At 44.7% G+C, this 26457-nt stretch overlaps 1 protein-coding gene across 1 annotated transcript in view; it reads left to right on the forward strand.

Moving 5' to 3' along the window:
• The window catches only part of LOC124803368 (protein disconnected), a 607629-nt gene that overhangs the window by 423899 nt on the left and 157273 nt on the right, over window positions 1-26457 (forward strand). The window contains exon 4 of the mRNA XM_047264554.1: window positions 15308-15421. Within this exon, the coding sequence (XP_047120510.1) occupies window positions 15308-15421 (114 nt within the window). The remainder of the gene's footprint in view (window positions 1-15307; window positions 15422-26457) is intronic.

Consider the following 26457-nt stretch of genomic DNA (forward strand, 5'->3'; position numbering starts at 1 on the left):
GCTTCACCGGAATCTTTTCACGAAGTCTGAACCTTTAGAGATAAGTAACGCTAAGATAGAGATCTAATATTTGGCAGACTCTACTACACTATAGTTTGCCATCCACAGCTTGAGTCCTTCAGCGAAGATGGGCTTTTTCTGGTATAGCGGTGTGGTCAGGCTTTATTTCGGCACGGTGCAGCAGCTCTTGAAAGGGGAACACAGAGAGGCATTTTACAGGCACGCGGGGGTGAGCATGGAGTGCCTGCGGAATGTACACACATCCGCCGCTGCTCGTCTTGCGACCCTCGTGGTCGACCCCCCACGCTACCCTGGTCAGCCTCTGAACCTCCCTCTGGAATTTAAAAAAAAAGGAAGTGGGTAAATACAAAGGAGATAGGAGGAGGGGAGGTGAATAAACCATTAGGAGGTAGCGGGACATGTCAAACAAGGCGCTACAGCCATTTACTGCAGCAACAGCCATTTTAATTTGGGGGAGCGGCGCGGTGCAGCGGCACATGAAATACGCACTTGCCCCTCGGCTGACCCTCCCTCGCGGAGGGCGAGATGGCAGGCGCCGCCTGCCGCCGCTGATAATGCCGGCCACCCCCTCCTTCCCCCACACCCCAACCCTAAAAAATGATCGCAGCCTCGGGCGCCCGGCTGTCTGTGAACTACAGGCCAGGGGACCGGTTCTGCTCCGCCACGGGCCTGCAGCATATCATGTGAGCGGCACAATGTGGATCTAAGGCTGCTAGGATGTTCTTTACTTAAAGCTACGTCTAGGGAATTCTCCTTGCGTAAGTGTGAAGCACACGGGTTGGGGCCGGCCGTGGTGGCCGGGCGATTCTAGGCGCGTCAGTCCGGAACCGCGCGACTGCTACGGTCGCAGGTTCGAATCCTGCCTCGGGCATGGATGTGTGTGATGTCCTAAGCTTAGTTAGGTTTAAGTAGTTCTAAGTTCTAGCGGACTGATGACCTCAGACGTTAAGTCCCATAGTGCTCAGAGCCATTTGAACCATTTTTGAACACGGGTTGGACAGAAGTATGGGAACACATACAGAAATGCATGTTTGAACATAAATGCAAGTGCTAGCCAAGCCCGTTGTATTTGATCAAGAAGGCCAGCTGCGCAATGTTCTCAGTACGTTGTAAGTGTCAGCCGTGGTCAGAATAGTATTCTGTGTAACTGTGAGCGCATTATATGGGAGCTGCGTGATTTCAAAGTGGGAGAATTGTTGGTATTGTTATGGTGGGTGCTTCTATATCTAGTGAAGGCGAAGTGTACGTTGTTCCACGAGGTGCCGTATCGAAGATTTATATCACATATAGGGAAAACGGTGAAACATCATTCGCTATGTCGCAAAATGGTTCAAATGGCTCTGAGCACTATGGGACTCAACTTCTGAGGTCATCAGTCCCCTAGAACTTAGAATTACTTAAACCTAGCCGGCCGAAGTGGCCGTGCAGTTAAAGGCGCTGCAGTCTGGAACCGCAAGACCGCTACGGTCGCAGGTTCGAATCCTGCCTCGGGCATGGATGTTTGTGATGTCCTTAGGTTAGTTAGGTTTAACTAGTTCTAAGTTCTAGGGGACTAATGACCTCAGCAGTTGAGTCCCATAGTGCTCAGAGCCATTACTTAAACCTAACTAACCTAAGGACATCACACACATCCATGCCCGAGGCAGGATTCGAACCTGCGACCGTAGCGGTCACTCGGTTCCAGACTGAAGCGCCTAGAACCGCACGGCCACACCGGCTGACGTTACGTCGCAACGCGGACATAAGTGTATGCTGACTGACCGTGACGGACGGTCCTTGAAGACGAATTTGACAGCTGCAGCGACACCGCAGAACTGAATTCCGCACTTGCGAAGCCTGTCAGTGGCAAAAAGCACGAAGGGATCACAACATCCTCACTCCCATCTTCTCATATCCCCTCCCATCCCCATCTAGATATTAGCGGGAAAAGTATCAGTCAGCCGTTTTCTACACAGTGTGGTATATTGTTTATTTAAACAATCTGAGTTCTCATTGATTGAGCGTTATACAGTAGCTCCATGCAGTTTCGTCAATAACTGCTAGATGAGAAGTGGATATTTTCGCTGTTAGGCCAGCTCGAGCCAGTATAGACAATAGCCCTATCGGGGAAGGATGGGGAATGACGCACTTGCGAACGCTGTCAGCAGCAAAAACCACGAAGAGAGCTCCTTAAGCACGGAATTGCTGGGTGAACTGGGATTACAAATCCATTCATCAGTGATGCAAATGATCGTAACGGGAAAACTTAGTGCTGAAACCATAAAATCTGGATTACGGAGCAATGGGAGAAAATCGTTGAGTCGGATGAGTGTTGTCTGGTGAGTTGTTGGGCGAGGCGGCCGCGTCATCACGACATGGTCACGCAAACCTGTCCAATCTCCCGCGTACCGGCCGACCGCACACAATTCTTGTGGCGACGAACACGCTGAAGTCCAACTCTTGTTGTGTTGGACTTCAGCGTGTTCGTCGCCACAAAAAGGCAAACGAATTTCTCCATGATATCGCAAAGTTTCACACGACTCTGTGCACCCGAGTGGAGCTCAAAACACTTCATTGGACTGTTCTTCCTCCTCCATCACACAGACCGCATCTCATAGAATGCGTTCCGCGGGAAGTGGTACGATTGTGGTGGGGAGATTATTGATGCAGCAAGACGTCGACCAGTAGGGTGGTCCCAAGCGGACGTACAAGCCTCCTGGTAAGACGTCGTGTTGTGTACATAGTTCCGCGTAGTCAGCGCGTACACAACTTTCCCACTAGAGCGCGCCCCGCTAAGCACAACAGCGCAGGCGCAGCGCTCGTCCGTCTCCGCACTACGAGATGGCGCTGCCTTAGAGACGGACCAAATTCTGCTTACGCCGATCCGCGTATTAATATGTAACGCAGCCAATGAGAATACTGCTAACGTAGAATCTTTTCTCCTGGCGGATCACACTCGCGCAGTGATACCTGAAAGTGCGAGGTATTATAACGAGTGTACAGACCTCCGATTAGTCAATCTGTACGAGTCTGCATTTGTCTGTACCAGTCTATAGTCAAGTTTCAGTCTGCGCCTAATAAGATTATCATATTCCTGTACATAGCCACGAAGAGAAATGTATAGACACTTTGTCAAGTATCAGAGATACGTGAGAATAAGATTAACGCACCGAGACCAAAGTAACTTCAGATTGTCAATTGTAAACAGCATCCAGAATCAAGTTACATAATGTCTATGCTTTTTATTATTTTAATAAATCTGTGTGAAAATTGATCAACTTCTGTTTAAAGTTGGTCACCGTCAATCTGCTACTCTAAGCGTGCAAGTGGCATTTCTATCGTCTGACCTAACGGCAGAAGATAAACACGCCACGATAAGACCACGAGACATATTGCTGACACTCGCCTACTTCGTTAGAGCGACAAGTCAAATAATCTGATGGTGTGTGTACCGAAGGTCTTACAGTACGCACACCACACGTCGTAAGGCCGTCGCATATAGGGTTTTGTAGCCCTAAGAGCGGGGACTAACATGGTATAATGGCATCCTGAATAAAACCACTCCTCCTTGAAAAAAGTGGTACATTACTTGATGAACGCCTCTTGTAGTAAAGCAAGGAACCGGTCGCAGAGAGGATGCGCGTCTGCCTATCATAGTTCAGCGACGCTGGAAAATGGGTCCGACCTCGGCTGTTCCCGTCTCTGCTGACGTCAATGTTGCCGTAGGTTAAACATCCAGACGACCGCCGCATCGCTTCTAATTGCTATTATTGCCGGGGAGCGCTGTGTAAACTGAACGTTCACTAATCGAGTAGACGCGTCAGAAAGGATGAGCCGTTCGTTACCATTTAGGCGGAGTGATAGGAGGTGACGGTATTCCAGGAAGGCGTCGCCGGGGCAGATAAATCATGCGGCTCGGGATGCCCGGTCTCACGCTTCGTTAAGCGCAGTTAGCCGGCGGCGGAATTACGGCGGCCGTCCGGATAGCAATTAGCCTGTCCGCGCCCGCTACTGGGCGGAGCGCCCCGCTCTGACGTCAATGCACTCGGCGCTGCTACACTGTGATGTACGGCGCCTCGCCTCGCGCTGGGAACTGCGGCTTGGCGGCGTATGTCTGCGTCTTGCAAAAAGGGGCGTTATGTGTAAAGCAGATTACGGTTAAACGTCCATTCAGCGAGGAGGTCACTACGCTCGGTCTGGGACAGGATGGGCGGTGTGCTTCCATAGTAACTATCCCGATGTTTATGTTAACCCAGTTCTAAGCAAAGAAGGGAAAGCAGAAAGGTGGAAGGAGTATATAGAGGGTCTATACAAGGGTGATGTTCTTGAGGACAATATTATGGAAATGGAAGAGGATGTAGATGAAAATGAAATGGGAAATATGATACTGCGTGAGGAGTTTGACAGAACACTGAAAGACCCGAGCCGCAACAAAGCTCCGGGAGTAGACTACATTCCATTAGAACAACTGACAGCCATGGGAGAGACAGTGCTGACGAAACTCTACCATCTGGTGAGCAAGATGTATGAGACGGGCGAAATACCCTCAGACTTCAAGAAGAATATAATAATTCCAATCCCAAAGAAAGCAGGTGTTGACAGATGTGAAAATTGCCGAACTATCAGTTTAACAAGCCACGGCTGCAAAATACTAACACGAACTCTTTACTGATGAATGGAAAATTTGGTAGAAGCCGACCTCGGGGAAGATCAGTTTGGATTCCGTAGACATGTTGGAACACGTGAGGCAATACTTGACCCTACGACTTATCTTAGAAGCTAGATTAATTAAAGGCAAACCTACGTTTCTAGCATTTGTAGACTTAGAGAAAGCTTTTGACAATGTTGACTGGAACACTCTCTTTCAAATTCTGAAGGTGGCAGGGATAAAATACAGGGAGCGAAAAGCTATTTACAATTTGTACAGAAACCAGATGGCAGTTATAAGAGTTGAGGGACATCAAAGGGAAGCAGTGGTTGGGAAGAGAGTGAGACAGGGTTGTAGCCTCTCCCCGATGTTGTTCAATCTGTATATTGAGCAAGCACTAAAGGAAACAAAAGAAAAATTCGGAGTAGGTATTAAAATCCATGGAGAAGAAATAAAAACTTTAAGGTTCGCCGATGACATTGTAATTCTGTTGGAGACAGCAAAGGACTTGGAAGAGTAGTTGAACGGAATGGATAGTGTCTTGAAAGAAGCATATAAGATGCACATCAACAAAAGCAAAACAAGGATAATGGAATGTAGTCGAATTAAGTCGGGTGAGAGGATATAAAATGTAGACTGGCAATGGCAAGGAAATCGTTTCTGAAGAAAAGAAATTTGTTAACATCGAGTATAGATTTAAGTGTTAGGAAGTCGTTTCTGAAAGTATTTGTATGGAGTGTAGGCATGTATGGAAGTGAAACGTGGACGATAAATAGTTTGGACAAGAAGAGAATAGAAGCTTTCGAAATGTGGTGCTACAGAAGAATGCTGAAGATTACATGGGTAGATCACATAACTACTGAGGAGGTATTGAATAGAATTGGAGACAAGAGGAGTTTGTGGCACAACTTGACTAGAAGAAGGGATCGGTTGGAAGGACATGTTCTGAGGCATCAAGGGATCACCAATATAGTATTGGAGGACAGCGTGGAGGGTAAAACTCGTAGAGGGAGACCAAGAGATGAACACACCAAACAGATTCAGAAGGATGTAGGTTGCAGTAGGTACTGGGAGATGAAGGAGCTTGCACAGGATAAGTAGCATGGAGAGCTACATCAAACCAGTCTCAGGATTGAAGACCACAACAACAACATGTTAACCCTAGGAAGCCCAAGCCTTTTTTTCTAACTTGGATGCCTAAGGGGGGGTTCGGCGAGCCCACAGGTATTATATAGGTTTACTGACGAAAAATTACAACTTTCAAAATGATTTATGTATTTTAACTAAGGCATCGGTTTATAAATGTTGTTAATTGTTATAAATATTGGACTGAGTGAATAAAAAATTAACATATAACAATACAAAATACAGATGTGTTCATATACAACAGACTACTCTGAGTCCTCAACTTCAAGGCAAGAGAGACACTTCACAATTTTTTTCTGAATGTGTGTTACCCATGTGTTTATAACAACTGTCCACAATACTGTTTTGGTTTACTTAGATTGCTGTAATTCTGCTTCTTTGTTTAGCTTTTCTTACACAAACATGGCGCCGACCTTTCCCTACAGGAGGCTGACGTGCTTCTGTTGTCACTTGTTTGATTTTCTTTTGCAGAATAGTCTCCATTGATTGAACAATTTGGTTAGATAACTCTCTTGCATTGGCACTTCTTTCTTCTACCTGCAATTTCACTAGTTCCATCCCAGCTTGCAGAAGATAAAGTTCCCGTTTGTTGTGTTTCTCTTCATTCCATCTTGGATGTTGCTGGATGAATATGGTGGTTGCATTGATAGCACAAATGTCGTTGAGAGAGTAAAATACAGATAGGGGCCATTCTTTGTTCCCCTCTTGTAGGTGTACATACGCGCCATTTGATCAATGGTATCAATTCCACCTTTAGTGGAATTATAATACGCATTTATCTCAGTTTTATTCTTCTCTCCTCCAACAGTGCCTTTATCTTGGAGCATTGTTGATAATATCAGTACGTTCGTACTTGGTTTCATTCTTGCTGTGTAGGACACGAAAGTTACTGGGGCCCTCCGTGTTGGGAACTGCACTAACTCACTGCAAGTTTACAAGATAAATAACAGCTGACAGACATCAACAATCACTTCCTCTGAAAGTAACCGATTGTTGTGAATATCAGGAATACCAACCAACAAGAAACTAACTTGCATTGTTGTGGAGATGAGAAATACGAAATCCTACTAAGGGAAATTTTCTATAGCATGGAAGCCTAAGGGGGGGGGGGTTGTTGGACCCATAATAAGTTTGTTTATTTTTTCTTTCAAAGCAGGAATTTTCTATAAAATATATTGACCCTAAAGTTTCATAAAATAGCCAACAAACAATAACTCAAAGGGAATATGTAGTATGAAAGTTACTTGGGCAAACGCAGGGGACATAAAAAAATTGTGGGTTCAACGAACCCTCCCCCCCCCCCCCCCTTAGGCGTCCTAGGGTTAATCAACCAGCCGCTGTGACCGACCGGTTCTGGCCTCATCAGTGCGGAACCGCGCGACCGCTACGGTCGCAGGTTCGAATCTTGCCTCGGGCATGGATATGTGTGATGTCCTTAAGTTAGTTAGTTTTAAGTAGTTCTAAGTTCTGCTGCCCTCAGATATTAAGTCCCATGGCGCTCAGAGCCATTTGATTTGGGAGGTGAGAAAACTTGGATTTCATGCTCGAGCGCCTGCTCATAAGCCACACATCACACCGGTAAATGCCAAACGACGCCTCGCTTGGTGTAAGGAGCGCAAACATAGGATAAATTAAACAGTGGAGTGACGAATCACGGTACACAATGTGCCGGTCCGATGGCAGGGTGTGGGTATGGCGAGTGCCTGGTGAACGTCATCTGCCAGCGTGTGTAGTGCCAACAGTAAAATTCGGAGGCGGTGGTGTTATGGTGTGGTCGTGCTTTTCATGCACCCCTTGTTGTTTTGCGTGGCACCATCACATCACAATCCTGCACTGATGTTCGAAGCACTTTGTTTGCTTCCCCCTGTTGAAGAGCAATTCGGGGTATGGCGATTGCATCTTACAACGCGGTCGCGGTCGAGCAGCTGTTCCTAATGCACGGCCTGTGGCGAAGTGGTTATACGACAGTAACATCCCTGTAATGGACTGGCCTGCACAGAGTCCTCAGCTGAATCCTATAGAACACCTTTGGGATGTTTTGGAACGCCGACTTCGTGCCAGGCCTCACCAACCGACATTGATGCCTCTCTTCAGTGCAGCACTCCGTGAAGAATGGGCTGCCATTCCCCAAGAAACCTTCCAGCACCTGACTGAACGTATGCCTGCAATAGTGGAAGCTGTCATGAGCGCTAAGGGTGGGCCAACACCATACTTAATTCCAGCATTATTGATGGAGGGCGCCACGAACTTTAAAAGTCATTTTCAGCCAGGTGTGCGGATACTTTTGATCACATAGCATAGGTTTTTGCATATAATTATGTTATTTAGTTTTCTTGTATTTCACCATTCCGTTTTTCTTTATTTTCAGATAAATGGTCTCCCTCTACGATTTTTACCCTCCACGCTGCCCTCCAATACTAAACTGGTGATCCCTTGATGCCTCAGAACATGTCCTTCCAACCGATCCCTTCTTCTATTCAAGTTGTGCCACAAACTTCTCTTCTCCCCAATCCTATTCAATACTTCCTCATTAGTTATGTGATCTACCCATCTAATCTTCAGCGTTCTTCTGTAGCACCACATTTCGAAAGCTTCTATTCTCTCCTTGTCCAAATTATTTATCGTCCACGTTTCACTTCCATACATGGCTACACTCCATACAAATACTTTCAGAAACGACTTCCTGACACTTAAACCTATACTCGATAACAAATTTTTCTTCTTCAGAAACGCTTTCCTTGCCATTGCCAGTCTACATTTTATATCCTCTCTACTTCGACCATCATCAGTTATTTTGCTCCCCAAATAGCAGAACACCTTTACTACTTTAAGTGTCTCATTTCCTAATCTAATTCCCTCAGCATCACCCGACTTAATTCGACTACATTCCATTATCCTTGTTTTGCTTTTGTTGATGTTCATCTTATATGCTCCTTTCAAGACACTATCCAGATATCATTTTTGTGAGCTGAGGTGAAATGTGTAATTAAGAAACACACGAGATGGTTCTTGTGTTTCCCTGAGGCAGTATGCGTAGATTGTATAAATTCCAGTCTTTCACTACAAGTTCTAACAATTCTGGCGCGATAGCGAAAATGTTATCCGGTTGATCACCGTCGGTTATATACAATGCTTGAAAAGTAACAATCAGTTAATGAGGATTACAAAGCAGAAATTTGAACAAAAACACGCCTCGCTTCGTCTGTCCCTCGGCCCCTTCACCCCCACCACCATCGTCACCCCCCCCCCCCTCCCACCCTCTCCAGTCATTTCTACCTTTCCCTTTGCTCTACAGCATGGAATGGTATTGCAATCATGTACTTCATGTTAGTGCGGCTGTGCATTCGTAGCATGCGTCGCCGACTGCATTTCTACCAGTGGATGCAGCAGCATACGACCCTTATTTGTTTAAACAAGATTCTCGCTATGCACGAGGCTGTGTTAATCTAAATTACGATTTCATGTCTGAATCGACGTCAGTCCTTGTTGTGGATTGGCAGGAGACCAACCAACTAAATTGAGAGGAAGCCCAAAGGCACGCGTTTAAGCTCACGCAGGCTGGCGTGAGGTCTGGAACAGGACAAGGAAATTATAACTTAGAAAAAAAGGAGGTAACTGGTAGAATACTTAACTTTAATCCATTAATGTTGAACGTAGCTCTTGTCTGTACATTCTTCACAATATCAATAGCAACTGATAATGGCGCCTTGCTAGGTCGTAGCAAATGACGTAGCTGAAGGCTATGCTAACTATCGTCTCGGCAAATGAGAACGTATTTTGTCAGTGAACCATAGCTAGCAAAGTCGGTTGTACAACTGGGGCGAGTGCTAGGAAGTCTTTCTAGACCTGCCGTGTGGCGGCGCTCGGTCTGCGATCACTGATAGTGGCGACACGCGGGTCCGACGTATACTAATGGACCGCGGCCGATTTAAAGGCTACCATCTTGGAAGTGTGGTGTCTGGCGGTGACACCACAGTCCTCATGCAGTGAACAGGACTGCAGGGAGACAGTGTTACTGGATACTCAAGAATATGGGTTTCTGGTGTCATCTAAAATCGCTTTCCCTTCCTGTGAGGTATCACCTTATTTAGTGAATTTCCGTTCTATCGTCAAGGGATTCAGTGTGATAACATTTTAAAGGCTGTGTGTATGTAATAAGTTTCCTGAACACATGTATTGAAAGGTAAGTAACTTGTTAATGTAAAGAATGTTATACAAATAAACACTAGACACGTTGCAGAATTCTGAATTCGGTGTTGGCGTTATAGGAAAATCAAGTTTGTTGTGTTCTCGAGGTTAGACAACACAGGAGTTTTATTATTTTATTGAGCATTTTCTCCGTACAGATCACAGGGTAAACGCTACACTATTAACAGTCTCAATAAATACAGCTCCAGTTGCATAAATAATTTTTCGTTGCATCCAGTTCCAGCTACACTTGATAAGCGTTTAACAAAATAGGCTACTTATTACCATTCCATCAGTGTGCCCTAGGCAGTGATGCTTTCACAACAAGACTCGTTTAGTCTTAATGGTTTAGTAGCCGGAACCAGATGTGATGAATAAGACATATTTGTGAAATTGTAATTGTGATGCATTCAAATACAAAAGTTACACTCCAGTAGCGCCCTCCTTGCTTTCTCTCAAACCTCTTCACCTCCTCCTCCTCCTCCTCCTCCTCCTCCTCATCCTCCTCTTGTTCCTCATCCTCCTTGTGTCCTTGATACTCCTCTTTTCCGCATCCTCTTCCTCTTGTTCCTCATCCTACTCCATCTTCTCTTCCTCCATGTCCTCCTCCTCTGTCTGCGCCTCCATCTCCTCATCCATCTCCTCTGGTTCCTGATACTCCTTGTGATTGTGATACTCCATTTGTTTTTCATCCTCCTCCTCTTATTCCTCCTCCTCCTTGTGGTTCCTCATCCTTCTCTCGTTGCTCATTCTCCTCCTCCTCCCGCTGTTGATCCTCCTTTCTCATCCTTCTCGTCTTACTCACCCAGCTAATAACCCAACCTTCTGTATTTTCCTCCTCACTCCGTGCTCTCCCAGAATATCTCAATCTTTTTTGTCTAATTTTATTGTTATTATCGTTTACGACTGATCATGGGTAGCGTCTCGTAACGACGGTAGTTTGTTATAAAAGTTGCCATCTAGTTCAGGTAACCAACATATACTGAAAGAGTCTTAAAACAACATTTTTCTACCACCTAAGTAACTACCTATTTTGGTGTAGTATTTTTAAATCGAAATACCAAGAAACAATAGAGATCACTGATCAGCAGAAAAAAGGCTGGGTTAACTAAACGAACTCAACACCTGCGATGCGTTACCCGTCCTACCCTCCGAATACAACAGCGCGTCTTTCGCTCATTTGACTTTACTCCGTCTGCAGGTTTTATGGAGACCCACATACTGCAGCGGTATTCAGCACTATACCAGCGCGTCCTGCGCACGGCCCCTTCTCGCCTGGGGCGGGTGCGAATGTACGGATGGCCGCAGGAGGCTGTATTTTAACTCGAGAGCCCTTATTGATCCCTCCTACCGCGCGGGCATGGGGTCCGCATGCGGCAGTATTACAGCGAGGTCCGGCGTGTCGTAAACTGGAAATGGTCGGCGTCCGGGCGACAAGTAATAATGCCGGCGCCTGGCCGCCGCCTGATAAATGACATCAACACGGCGGCAACAGATGACGGCCGGTAACTGCCGGCTGCCGCCTGCCGGTCCCTCAGCCGGAGACATCGGCGCCGCCAGGGGGCGAGGTACAGGCCAGTTACTGCCCAAACCCGGCTGCGCCGCGACGCCACTGCTGCCGTCTCACTGTTCCGGTAGTGAGATGCCATAGCTGCTACACAAGCTTGGTACTCTTAAACCATGCTTTTGCTCACGTTGCTAGCACATTTAGTTCGAAATACATGTATCACTAGGGGTAAGATAGATACTGCCAACAGGAAATACAAAGAGACCTTCGGAGAAAAAAGAACCGCTTGCCTTAATATCAAGAGCTCAGATGCAAACCCTGTTCTAACCAAAGAAAGGAAAGCAGAAAGGTGGAAGGAGTATATAGAGGGTCTATACAAGGGCGATGTTCTTGAGGACAGTATTATGGAAATGGAAGAGGAGGTAGAAGAAGATGAAATGGGAGGTACGATACTGCGTGAAGAGTTTGACAGAGCACTGAAAGACCTGAGTCGAAACAAGGCCCCGGGAGTAGACAACATTCCATTAGAACTACTGATAGACTTGGGAGAGCCAACCACGACAAAACTCTCCCATCTGGTGAGCAAGATGTATGAGACAGATGAAATACCCTCAGACTTCAAGAATAATATATTAATTCCAATCCCAAAGAAAGCAGGTGCTGACAGATGTGAAAATTGCCGAACTATAAGTTTAATAATCCACGGCTGCAAAATACTAACACGAACTCTTTACAGATGAATGGAAAAATTGGTAGAAGCCGACCTCGGGGAAGATCAGTTTGGATTCCGTAGACATGTTGGAACACGTGAGGCAATACTTGACCCTACGACTTATCTTAGAAGCTAGATTAAGGAAAGGCAAACCTACGTTTCTAGCATTTGTAGACTTAGAGAAAGCTTTTGACAATGTTGACCGGAATACTCTCTTTCAAATTCTGAAGGGTGCAGGGGTAAAATAAAGGGAGCGAAAGGCTATTTACAATTTGTACAGAAACCAGATGGCAGTTATAAGAGTCGAGGGGCATGAAAGGGAAGCAGTGGTTGGGAAGGGAGTGAGACGGGGTTGTAGCCTCTCCCGGATGTTATTCAATCTGTATATTGAGCAAGCAGTAAAGGAAACAAAAGAAAAATTCGGAGTAGGAATTAAAATCCATGGAGAAGGAATAAAAACTTTGAAGTTCGCCGATGACATTGTAATTCTGTCAGAGACAGCAAAGGACCTGGAAGAGCAGCTGAACGGAATGGACAGTGTCTTGAAAAGAGGATATAGGATGAACATCAACAAAAGCAAAACGAAGATAATGGAATGTAGTCGAATTAAATCGGGTGATGCTGCGGGATTTAGATTAGGAAATGAGACACTTCAAGTAGTAAATGAGTATTGGTATTTGGGGGGCCAAGTAACTTACGATGGTCGAAGTAGAGAGGATATATAATGTAGACTGGCAATAGCAAGGAAAGTGTTTCTGAAGAAGAGAAATTTGTTAACATCGAGTATAGATTTAAATGTCAGGAAGTCGTTTCTGAAAGTATTTGTATGGAGTGTAGCCATGTATGGAAGTAAAACGTGGACGATAAATAGTTCAGACAAGAAGAGAATAGAAGCTTTCCAGATGTGGTTCTACAGAAGAATGCTGAAGATTAGATGGGTAGATCACATAACTAATAAGGAGGTATTGAACAGAGTTGGGGAGAAGAGAAATTTGTGGCACAACTTGACTAGAAGAAGGGATCGGTTGGTAGGACATATTCTAAGGCATCAAGGGGGGGGGGGGCATAGTGGAGGGTAAAAATAGTAGAGGAAGACCAAGAGATGAATACACTAAACAGATCCAGAAGGATGTAGGTTGCAGTAGGTACTGGGAGATGAAGAAGGTTGCACAGGATAGAGTAGCACGGAGAGCTGCATCAAACCAGTCTCTGTACTGAAGACCACAACAACAACAACATGTTGCATTTTTTGTCAACTATATGCGACACCCTGTTGTCGGCGTACCTCACTATGACATTTTCTTGTGTTGTTGATGTTGGATCTAAGGCATCCTGCGGAACCGCTTTTGTGGAGCATGGCAGGGAGGAATTTCACCTTATCTTCCTATTGGTGATGCTCCCTGTACTAAGCACGAACGATGGTGTCGTAGTACATAGGCTACAAAAGCAAGTGGGCTGAGTGGCTGCTGCCGGCCGTCTTACATTGCGGCGCACAGGGCGCTCCTTGTTCAGAGCCTCTGCAGGCATGGTTCGGGCGCGCACCATTGGGTCCGCCAGATCGCGCGCGACTGCTGTTGGCGTCAAAATGGAAACTTTCAATTCCGCTGCTATGGCACCCACGAGGTGGTACCGATAAGTGATACCACTTTGGGCATTGACATCCGCTTACTTTGGATAAATAAGGGTCAAGGTATTCTACATAATCAAACTTTTGACCACTTTACTAAAAGGAACATTACTGATGGACAGTTGACCCATTCCTTGTACGGATTTCAAGTCGACGGTTAAGAAAGCTGCTTACCACGACTGGAACTGTGAACGTCGCGTAATAGCGGCCATCCGGCGACCGAACGTATCTTCTCGGCCAAGTTTAGTGGACGTCATGTGACCTCCCTCGTCCACATGAGACTGGAAAGGGTGTTAACCTAGCCAGCTATCCCCGTTGACATATCGGCGCCTCTGGACACTGCAATCGGAACGGTGGAAACGGATCTGAACCACGTCATATTGGGGTGTACCAACTACTCAGCCACGCAGGCAATCTTGTATAAAAGACTGGTTGAGAGAGGCTACCAACTCCGTACAACTGTAACTGCTTTACTTCGCCACTTCTATATATAGAGGCATTATTTACTCACGAACTATTTAAAAGACGGCTTTGGCCTATACGCTATGTGGCTCTTGTCCTCCCATGGAACCAACCCGGTTTAAAAACTGGGACGTCCGTATTTTTTACTTTGCATTAAGATCTTTCTAAACGACGCCATTATTCATCTTTCAGTGGTAAGTTGCCATGGACGTCATTCTCCTCTGGAACCAGCCCGGTTCCAATATTGGGTCCTAATTTTGTGTCTTCTTTGTTTTTAATTTATATAATAACTTGTCTTCGTACTTCACAATCTTATAATTAGTTAATAGTTAAAACTGCACTGATAGTAACTTGGCACTGTTTTACCTACTGTTGGCTGTCTGGAGTTCGTCTTTTAGTGCTGTTATATTACATTAAGAACTAATGTTTGTACAGCGCTCTCTTTTTATTGTTCTACTGTGTAAATTGGAATTACATCAATAGCGCACTTTTGTACCACCTGTTGGCTGTATGGTCTTTGCTGTGGGGGCAAAAAATAATCAGAAAATATTGTGGAATAAGCTTTATAATTTAATCGGTAGAGTTCACCCTGTATTTATTCATCTCACCAACTAGAAATTTTGTCTAAGTCATGTTGTAGCATTCTGTAGTTGCTCAACGATGATACTTTTCTGTACACCACAGCGTCATCAGATTGCTGTCCGCCCTGTCCGTCAAATCATTTATTTATATGGAGTGTAAGAGAGCGCCTATCACGTTTTCCTGGGCCACTCCTGACGATACGCTTGTCTCTGATGAGCACTGGCCATCGAGAACAACGTACTGGGCTTCGTTACTTAGGAAGGCCACTTACATAATGCAGTGTCCTATTACAGAGCCCCAATAAGGTATTGCGTGGGCTCTTACACCGCATAGTAGTATCTTCCACTGCTACGCATTTGTTAAGTTGATATGAAGTTCATGTTGAGTGTGTTTGGTGAGCGCCGCGAGTGCAGTTTGGGTGCTTTCTTGTTGCAGACGGAGTGGTCCCACGGTCGCTGTGGCCTCCGGAAGCGGCGCTGTCGTGGTCCCCGGAAGAGGCCCGCTGCACCGCCGCCACGCTGCACGCGCGCCTCAGGGGCATCCATGCTGGTGAGTATGCCTACTTCCATTACAATTAATGATAAACTCGTAAATGTGAGATTATGTATGCAGCTTGCATCTTAACAAATATCCCAAGTATCTGTGGATGAGTCATGACCGCACTATTACGTACAAGGGGCGTTCAGTAAAATGCCAAACACATTTTTCTGGTTAATTTCGGTTGCCAAAATTTCCGCTTCTTGAAGTTCCAATGGCTGTCGGCGCCACATGTAGCTACGTAGCCTTCAAAATGGCGTCTCTAACGGAGGTGTGTTCCAAGCACAGTCTTGTCATTGAGTTTCTTTTGGCGGAAACAGAGTATCGAAAATATTCGTGGGCATTTGCAGAATATCTACGGAGACATGGCTGTGAATGAAAGCACGGTGAGCCGTTGGTTGAGGCGTCTGTCGTAATCACAACAAGGTCTCGCAAACCTGTTAGAGCTCCCGCGTGCCGATCGGCCGCATAGAGCTCTGACTCCCGCAGTGCTGGAACGTGCGGAAACTGTCATTCGAGGTGACCGGCGGATCACAATCAAACACCTCGCTGCTCAACTGGATGTCTCTGCTGAGACACTTGCCCACCATTTGTACTCAAAGCCATGTACCTGCCGGGTTTGGCGCCGCCTAACAGAAAACCGCAAAGAGCGACGAAGGATCATTTGCGCGGAAGTGCTTCCGCCTTACGAGGCCGGTCGTGGAGGTTATTGACGCAGCAAGACATTGGCTCCGACGTCAACCACTAGAGTGGTAGCATGCGGGCATACAGGTCTCCCAGTAAGATGGGGAGAGGCTGTTGCATTGACCGGAGATTATGTTGAAAAATAGGGTGGGGAATAATGTGGTGTATTGGAATCCTGAACAAAACCAACCTGATTTCACAAAAAAGTGTTGCATTATTATTGATGCCTCTCGTACGTAAAACATACTGAGAACTCTGCAGAAAATATGTAAACTCGAAATAAGTTAATTCAGACATTTTGTGCAACTGCTTGGGGAGCGACTGCTGAACCTCCTCTCACCTCTTCGCTTGCTCTAGTATACCCTCTAGCCGAACATTGTGCCCCAGTATGGATCAGTACGAAAACTAAAAACAAAACGTTGAAAATCCAGGCCTTACCATTCGATGAAGATCTCTCACAACTAAACCGCAGTCGTCTAAAATCCCGACAACTGTCGCTATGTCTGCCTGAACTTCAAAACGACGGTTACAAGTCGAGAGATCAAAGGACGCGTTACTGGAATAAAGATACAAACGAACCCATCAAACAATGGTTCTAGAGCTACAACCTCAACAGTCCTGGAACTGAATCAAACCAAAGACCGTGGAAGGCACTAAATCGGGTACGCTCAGAGCTTGGCAGGTAATCAGATTCGCATATGGTGGAAAATGACATTTCCGGACTGTGATTGTGCCACATGGAGATAGCCTATCCAGCATCTGATATAATTACCACCCCCCCCCCCACCTTTTACTATTATATACGATCGGAAATCCTTACAGAGGTCGGCCATTACTTTAGCACTTAAACATAGAATTTGTTTAGATCAGTATTTTAAATGTTCCTAACGACGCGGCTCGACGGTAGCCATCATCGGATGAAAGTAAAAACAAGAACATTGTGTCTCGTCAACTACAGTGCTGGCACAATACAGTTGTCGTTGAGACACATCGTATCTGACTCCATTTTTATTTTGATCTTATGATGGGTACTGCGGGCTTGGTTTAAAAAAAGCTAGCTTAGAGCTCGCTGCTTTGTTCGCAAGACTGTGGTGCACAAATTTCTTTTGTAATCGAATTGCCGGCCGCGGTGGTCTAGCGGTTCAGGCGCTCAGTCCGGAACCGCGCGACTACTACGGTCGCAGGTTCGAATCCTGCCTCGGGCATGGATGTGTGTGATGTCCTTAGGTTAGTTAGGTTTAAGTAGTTCTAAGTTCTAGGGGACTGATGACCACAGATGTTAAGTCCCATAGTGCTCAGAGCCATTTGAACCATTTTTGTAATCGAATTTGTATGTTGTTACGGCAATTGCTAACTTGTAAATCTACACATTATAAAGGAGTTAGTGTCACTCTACATGCCTATCAGTCTTTGCATCATTAAAGTGCCCTAATGGTTTAATTTAATTTCATCTAGCGAGTTCGAAAGAGAAGCAGACAAATCGGATAAGTGGTTCCATAGTTATTAGAGCCAGTCTTACATCCGATACTGAATTCTCTCATCTCAACCGCATATTTCTGTACATGAAATCACATGCAAAGATTCTATCTATTCCGTAACCAATAACGATTAGCTTGTGTAGAAATTACAACAAAGATAATTTAATATGCATGTATTGGTCTACTGAAAAATTAATTGTATTAAACCTCCACGTCTTTTCTACTCAGTTCTGATAAAGCCGATTTGTCATTGTGACTGTTAAACAGCTTTCTTCGATTTAGTTCACAAATTGCAACACTTTCTGCATTTTTTGCACTATTTGCGGCCATAGAAGCATCGCCTTTTCCGAATCTGCTTCTAACAAAAAGCGATTCTGCGTTCATAATGAAATATTTTCATAAAACTCTTCATCTCCTATTTCATCACCCCCTTAGGAGTTGAATTTCCAAAAACACTGAAAGACGTATTTATTTATTTCTACCTTTGAAGTCAATACTAATTTTCATAGATGTAGTTTTAAGAATGCTTTAATAGTTCTTTAATAACGATTTATTTTCCAGAAAAAACTTTCACCCAGTATTTCACGCCCTTAGGGGTTGAATTTCCAAAAATGCTGAAACTTTTTTCTCCAACTGAGAAATGAAATACCTATTTTCGTCGACGTAAATTTAAAATGTTTTAGTATTACTTTACTAATTATTTGATGTCAAAAAACTTTCATCCACTTTTTTACCTACCTTAGCGGTGCAACACGTGTTTGTTTATTTCTTACCGAGAAACCAAATACCAATTTTCGTAGGTCTAGCTTAAAAATTGCATTAATAGTGACATATTTTCAAAAAACTTTTCATCCCCTGTTTCATTCCCCTTAAGGGTGGAATTTTGAAAAATCCCTTATTAAACGACGCCTTCTGTGTATGATGAAGACTCTCTCCAGATTTCAAGTTGCTGTCCTTAGCGGTTTGGTCTGATCGATGATGAGTCAGCAAGTCAGTATGTTGCCTTTCACGTATATAGAAAGGCTAATCAACACATTGCGCTCCGGAAAAATTCTTTGTGTGACTCCTTATGTTATGAAGGGGTCTTGACAAGATTTTGTGTAGATGCTGGGTCAGTAGCAAGCGGGCGGGATATTGCAATGAAGAAATCGGCAAGCAATTCAGCTCGTAAAACGTACTGTCAGATTACCACCACGGTGTAAGACATATTTCGGCTAGGGCGGCGGCTGTCGTTAGGAGAGTCGTAAGCGGGGGCGGCGCGGCATGAGGCTGTCGGCCGGTCACGTCGCGGGGCGACAAGAGCGGCGACTCCGCAACAAGGCGCCGTGGGAGGGGAAGACACGGCAGCACGCGGGGCCGCTGCGCGACGATATTGCCTTTTGATAAGTGTGTCCGGCCCGGCAGCAGCTGGCGGATCGCAGCCAATAACCGACGCTGAATACGGCGCCAGGGCAGGCCGCACCAGGCCGCCCCCGCGTCGCCGCCTTTGAAGTGGACACGAAACCTCCCCTGCTCTGCCCTCCTCTCCCCTTCCGCCCCCGCCACGGGGGTCCCGAGTGGTCAGTCTCTCACCCCCCACCCCCGTCCCCGCCTCTCATTCCTCCCTTTCCTTCCCTGCCCTTGCCTTCCCTACTGCGATCGAATTAAAATAATTGATTTCGCTTAAAGTGCGCCGCCCTTGAAGCTCTTCCCCCAGCAGCCGGCAGCTGCACCTGGCAGCTTCTACAGGGGAACCCAGCAGACAGAGGGGGCGCTTCCCGTCTTCCGAGGGATATCGCGTATTTAAATGCCAGTCTCAGCTACTCATAGCTGTTGTGTGTGATTACTAAACTTTCATTCGCGTTACAACTGGGCAGTCAGCCCAGATCCTTGCCTTACGCGGGAGGTGGTGTGCCGCGGTGACTCACAAAGAAAACACGGCCAGTGCCATATCCCGATTTCCCAAAAACTTCCCTTCCGGGAAGAGAAAAGGGGTCAAAATGAGCGAACATGCGCCTCGGCTTATCTGTGCATACGCGACCGTTTACGAGAAAACGGTGGTTCAAAGTTTTCGAGGTAATTTATGTGCCTTTTAGCGAGAAAAAAGTTCAGCTGAAGCTCTACATCACTCGTTTACGCCCCTTGCTCGACGCTCGATGATTATTTTTGTTTTCGTTTTTCATTTATCTACTCATGTCCGCAGAAGATTATTCCACGAATGTTTTCCGATTTATATTGAAATAACGTTGTCCTTATTCGTCTGCTGGTTGCATGTCTGCTGAATCAATTTAACGAAAATACAATAAATAAATGAGAAAATTATTTGAAATTTTTTTCGGTGAAATTCCTGTAGTCTACCTTGATTCATAATAAACTGCAAGGGCGAGTTTTCGGTATGCTTGGACTGCCGCGATATTTACGCTAACGCGTGAAATCTTCGACACTGTTAACATTTCTTTTCAGAGTAAGATTCATACGAAGAAATATCACTGTGGCAAACCTTTCTTCGCACGCTGCTTGTGGTGTTCGGAATTTCTGTCTTTCGAATGTTTCTGCAATCGATATCATCCAAGGGAATGCGCCAGTTCTTCCTGTAGTATATGCGTAAGAATAAAATATAAGTATTAATATAAGAACTGATATAAGAATGAAATGTAAGAATACGAGAATTTAAAAAAGATTGTAACCCCTGAAAATAACGCGCAACCAACGGAACATTTTTGTTCAAATGGTTCTGAGCACTATGGGACTCAACTGCTGAGGTCATTAGTCCCCTAGAACTTAGAACTAGTTAAACCTAACTAACCTAAGGACATCACAAACATCCATGCCCGAGGTAGGATTCGAACCTGCAACCGTAGCGGTCTTGCGGTTCCAGACTGCAGCGCCTTTAACCGCACGGCCACTTCGGCCGGCGAACATTTTTGTTCTACATAGTTATTCTCCTGTCTGTTATTTACAAGTAAACAGTATTCATAGCAAAACTGAAATTTCCAATGTTTATTTCAAGTGTTATTCGAAAATTGTTGACATGTAAAAGGAAACAGGAAGCTGCTGTAGAAAGATTTTTAAAAAATGCCGATTTATCGCAAAGCGCTAGAAAATAAAATTTTCTCACGAGCTTACATAAAACAGTTGTTTCCTGAAGATGGCCTGATAAGCCGAAAACTAGTTCGTAACAACAAAAATCAGCAGAACAATAACAATGTACTTGTTATTCCACCTTAAAAATTGCATAATACATGTTTCTGATATTCATAAACCACTGTCGCACTTCCAGTAATAACAGGGAACTCTTGCCTTTGATTACGATGAAGAACGTTCTATTGAGCACATAATAACAGCAATAATTGTATAGATTTTTTATGTTTGGGCAAGTAAATTGCATTTCGTCTAAAGTAATTTTGCTTTGGTTACATACATGCGCTGAAGTTGCAGAATCAAATAATTTTTATTACTTATGAAATGCAGTTTATATTTTGTAAGGATGTAAAATATGCAATGGCTTAACACTGAACGATGCGTAATTCTAATTATGTGCAAAACAAACAAAAGACAGAGAGAAGTCGTCGGCTTTCGGATACTCTCACACACATTTATCTACGTTTCTTTTACCACTGGTAGTCCTATCTTTTACTGCGTCATTGATGTGCTATACCAAAGCTAGCGAACAGTAGTTTCGGTAGAACGCAACTCTAGTAATGCATATCTCTACGGGTGGATGATATTCCCTTTCTTGTTAGGGACTTTGAATGGTTTTTCCACCCCTGTGTGTAAGTTATCTTTTAAAGAGTGTGTGCGCCTGCTGTTTTGTTGTGATTTCATTCCTCTGTTCTAGTGTAGTGCAACTTACACATTCCTGAGGAACTTCATTTTAGACGTTTCACGTATTCCATTTGTTACGTGCTCTTGTGGCACGGAGTCGCCTAACAGTAGCGACACCATTAGAGAATGACTGTGGCTGAAGCAGCGGGCAGCATTGTCACACTCTCTAGGAAGCCAGGTATTCTAGAGAGCGAGAGAGCGACAAAGGCGTCCCCTGGCCCGTTCTGCGTGGGCGGGCTGTCCCGAGGCCGGCTGCATAAAAGCGGCAGGCGACCCTCGCCCGGGTCTCCCCGGCGCTCTTTTGTCTCTGCTGGGGCCTGGAGGAGCGGCCGGCAACTCAATTTGAATAGACGAGCGTCCGGCTCGGCCCGGGGACAAAGTGTTTAGGGCTTCTCGCCTTGCCTCTCCCCGCCGCCACTCGGCCGCCTAAATCCAGTTTAAGGCCGGCGAGTAGCGCCCAGACGGTGTGTGGGTGTGCTGCATCAATCACGGGCACGCGCCGGGACCCGGGGAGCGCCCACTTCTCAGCCACGGCGCTCCTTCCCTTCCTCTCTCCTCTCTCTTTGTTTTCTTTGCAAGGTACAGTTTCAGAGCTAGTAGTAGAAGTTAACCACCACTACCATCACCACAATTATCATGATCTTCATCATCTTGATCATCACCATGACCATATCATTATTATTATTATTATTATTATCATTATTATCATCATCATTATCATCATCATTATCATCATCATGAGCATATCATGTCTCATCATCATGCTTACCACCATGATGTTGATGATCATGATGATGATGATTATGATCATCATCATCATGATCACATCATCACCATCATGACCATCATCACCATCACCATGATCTTCAGCTTCTTCTTCTTCTTGATCATCGTTATCCACTTATACCGTGCTGAGCATAGCCTCCAATGTACCTTATAGCCTTCAAGAACTTTCAACATCGCAGCGCGTCAGCAGTCGTCGGTTAATACATTAAAAAACTAAAAACCAGCCTCGATTGCGAAAAAAGCACCTAGTTTTAACCTAGGTTTCGGCGTAGATAACTACACCTTCTTCAGAACAACAATAAAACCCACCAGTGCCTAAGAAGACCTTTGTCAATGATTAAAAGAACACCATAGCTATCCATTTATAAACGAAAAAAAAAGAAAAAACACTTTGTACATATGTACTGTATGTGTTTTCCTTTTTTTCGTTTATAAATGCATAGCTATGGTGTTCTTTTAATCATTGACAAAGGTCTTCTTAGCCACTTGTGCGTTTTATTGTTGTTCTGAAGAAGGTGTAGTTATCTACGCCGAAACCTAGGTTAAAACTAGGTGCTTTTTTCGCAATCGAGGCGGGTTTTTAGTTTTTTTAATATATTATAGCCTCCAACTTTTCGCATCCAAGTTCGTACTGGTTATTTGTTTTTGTCACCAATCCTTCATCCACTAGCTCCTTGTTAAGTTCTTTCTTTATCATGAGAAATCCAACACGGAATCTCCTTAGACCATCTCCCGCCATTTCCTATCTCTATATGGCCAGCCCATCTCCATTTCAGTTACGTAACAGTCATTATCACATCTTGAACTCCTATATTTTCGTTTCTTAATTTCAAATTCCTTTCCTTTCTGCAATATATTTATTTACGTTGCAGAAGCATTTCGCCTTTTTCTATGAAATGCATTTTCAGTGGATTTTTTCGTTACTCGTCTGTCTTGCCAAAATCTGCGTTTCCTCTCATCTGGCCATAGTATCTTAACTGCAGTTATGAAAGCACGGGTTGAAAATACAGCTTTACTTGTAAAGTTCTTTCTATTTGTCAATACTTAAACCGCGACTGGTTTCGACCTCTTACATGCTCATCACAAGGTGTGATAAATCTGTCCTGGACTCCGAGTGCCGCGATGGACGAGCAGAGGACGCCGTGTATCACCAGAAAGTACGGAGCACTCTGTAAGAGCCAGGAACAGGTCGTGGTTTAAGTATTGAAAAATAAAAAGACCGCGACAACTTAGGCGGTATTTTCAACCTCTACCATAATGTTCAGTTGCTGATGTTCCTCCAGCAGGTGTATTTGTTAGAATTATCAAAATTAGCACACATTTCTTGGTTTTGTAGTTTAAATACAGTTGTATTTATCAACTGCTCCTGGTGCCAAACATAAATATGTGACAGGAAGAGAGCTCCCTACCACCGATTGTAATTGCTGTTATGAGTTAGGTCGCTTCCATACAGAAACTATACAGCCTCTTGATAGGGCGAGATGTGTTAAGGCAACACTTTGGCAAAAAATATGCAACCTGTGGCTGTACAGGTACGAGCAGCCCATTGTGGCTCGCCTTCACGCATTTTTTTTATGCTTTTTGTGACTAAGGCCCTTCTCAACTGTTAATTATTTGATATGTGACATGTAAGTACTGCTTCTGTCTTTTATTGTTAGTCAGTACTTACACACTTTTCACATAAAAATGTCTTTTCCTATAAATTTGTAACTATGTTACAGGCCATTTAAATTATTTTAATTCTGATGAAGGAACTCTTAGAAGTGTTGAAACCTGGTCAATAAGACTAAAAATAATAGTGACCGAGGGCTCATTTGTTTCAATTTTAATTTAGAAACTGTCACTGAACCAAGCAGCCATGTTTAAAACTTTGATATCTTCAAAGGTCAAATTTCCGTTAGCCAGCCGGTCGGAGTGGCCGAGCGGTTCTAGCCGCCACAGTCTGGAACCGCGTGACTGCTACAGTCGCAGGTTCGAATCTTGCCTCTGGCATGGATGTGTGTGATGTCCTTAGGTTAGTTAGGTTTAAGTAGTTCTAAGTTCTAGGGGACTGATGACCTGAGAAGTTAAGTCCCATAGTGCTCAGACCCATTTGAACCATGTTTTTCTGTTAGCCTTACTCTGTTTTATTTCTTGGGTCCATCTAAGTAGCAGAATTTTTCTGCACCCTCTGTTTGCCGTTTTATATTCAAATATGTTTTTGGGCATTCTTTCTGTCCCATTCTCATTAAGTTTCCAAACCAAAAAAGTTGTCCGTGTTCTATTACATGCGTCATATTATCTTTCGTGTACGTTATTTCCTGTACATCCTTATTTTTTCCTATGTTTCGAGCTAAGCTCCTTGATTCTTGTCTTAGAAAGTCCGGTTCTTCTCAGTAATCGTCCAGCAGTCAGAACAAAAGATGGTATTTGGCTTAGTAATGCCTTTATGTATGTTAAGTTTCTACATATTCCGGTTTTTGTGGACCGCAAAACGGAGTTTTGATATTGCTCTCGTTCCTGAGCTCAATTTGTTTCTCAAGTCGCCTTCACATGTTCCATATTTATAAAGTATACTACTTAGGAATATTCCGTAGGTACTAAGGGAATTTAAAAATTTTAAATGCTTTGATAATCACTCATTATGAAGTATAATCTTACATTAGAGGTTTAACACAGTACGTCAAATAACATATAACACATAAGTTTTCTATGTGGGCAACCGCACCTTAATCTATACATAGATCTTTTGAAAATTTTTTTGGTAAAATCTTCTAAAAATTGTAGAGTTTGTTTGTAACTGCTAATCCTCATTTATTGTGGGATCAAGGTACAATCGGTTCCACATCTTCAGGTTAATTTGGCTAGATTACATTAAGCCAATAAGAGGTCCCTACGTTCTATTACGCACGTATTCTGGGATTATCAAATGAAATTGATGTTGCCAGAGCCATTGATTATTACAGACTGTTGATGGATCTTTCAAAGTCCATTGCATTTGATGTTGCCAGGATTGTGCTTTGCAGAACGTTGGGAGATCATACTGCCTTAATGGCTTAATGTAACGCAGCAAAATTGGGTGATTTATCATCGCAAAACTGGTTGCACTTTGATATCTTAATATATGAGGATTAGTAGCTACAAGTGGACTCTACAGCTTTATTAGATTTTTCTACGATATTTTTTTTTTTTTTTTTTTTAGAAGACGTTAAGTTTAGGCTCAGATCTAACTTTGATACTTGACTTATTGTGTTAAGACTCTGCTGTAAGATTATACTTTTTAAAGAGTGGATTTTCACAGCATTTTTTATTTGTAAATTCGGTCAGTAATTATATGAAGTCCGCCCGGTTAGCCGATCGATCTAACGCACGGCTTTCCGGAGCGGGAAGTAACGCATGGTCCCCGGCACGAATCCGCCCGGCGGACTTGTGTCCAGGTCCGGTGAGCCGGCCAGTCTGTGGATGGTTTTTAGGCGGTTTTCCATCTGCCGCGGCGAATGTGGGCTGGTTCCCCTTATTCCGCCTCAGCTACACTATGTCGGCGATTGCTGCGCAAACAAGTTCTCCACGTACGCGTACACCACCATTACCCTGCCACGCAAACGTAGGGGTTACACTCGTCTGATGTGAGACGTATCCTGGAGAGGAGGAAGAGGGGGGGGGGGGGGGGGTCCACCGGGTGCCGAACCGCACAATAACACTGGGTTCGGTGTGGGGCGGCGGAGGGGTGAAGTGGACTGCGGTAGTCGTCGTGGGGTTGTAAACCACTGCGGCTGCGGCAGGGACGGAGCTTCTCCGTCGTTTCTAGGTCCCCGGTTAACATACAACACATATACAAATGTATGAAATATTGAAAATAAATTTGTTGTTTTCCTTGGAAGTAGTTAGGCAGACCGTAACTAGGTCGGGTGACCATTTTAGCCGTTTAGTAATATAGACTTGCGTTGTCTGTGGTTTTGAGTTGTTCATAACAGCTCTTTAAAGCCAGTCGCCGCGATGGCTGTGGATCGCTGGTTGCCTCAGTAAGACCTCGGCAGTGACGCTCTCTCCCTCCAGCGACGTTGGCTTGCAGCCCCCCACCGTACGGCAGTTTGAGATTTGATTTGAAATTCCACCTGCTCGGCAGTCAGCGCAACCCTCGGCGATAAAGAAGTGGGCACGGTTAGCGACCAACCCTTGCAGCCAGAGGACACGCGACGGCGTCATTCATCCGGGGAGTGAGGAGGCGCACTCAATAGACAGACAGCCGGCGAGCGGCGAACCCCTTCCCGCGCCTGCCCGCCACGTGGCCTACCCACAGGCGTCCCGAGCCGTTTT

Source organism: Schistocerca piceifrons, chromosome 6 (assembly GCF_021461385.2).
Source record: "Schistocerca piceifrons isolate TAMUIC-IGC-003096 chromosome 6, iqSchPice1.1, whole genome shotgun sequence".
Lineage (NCBI taxonomy): Eukaryota > Metazoa > Arthropoda > Insecta > Orthoptera > Acrididae > Schistocerca > Schistocerca piceifrons.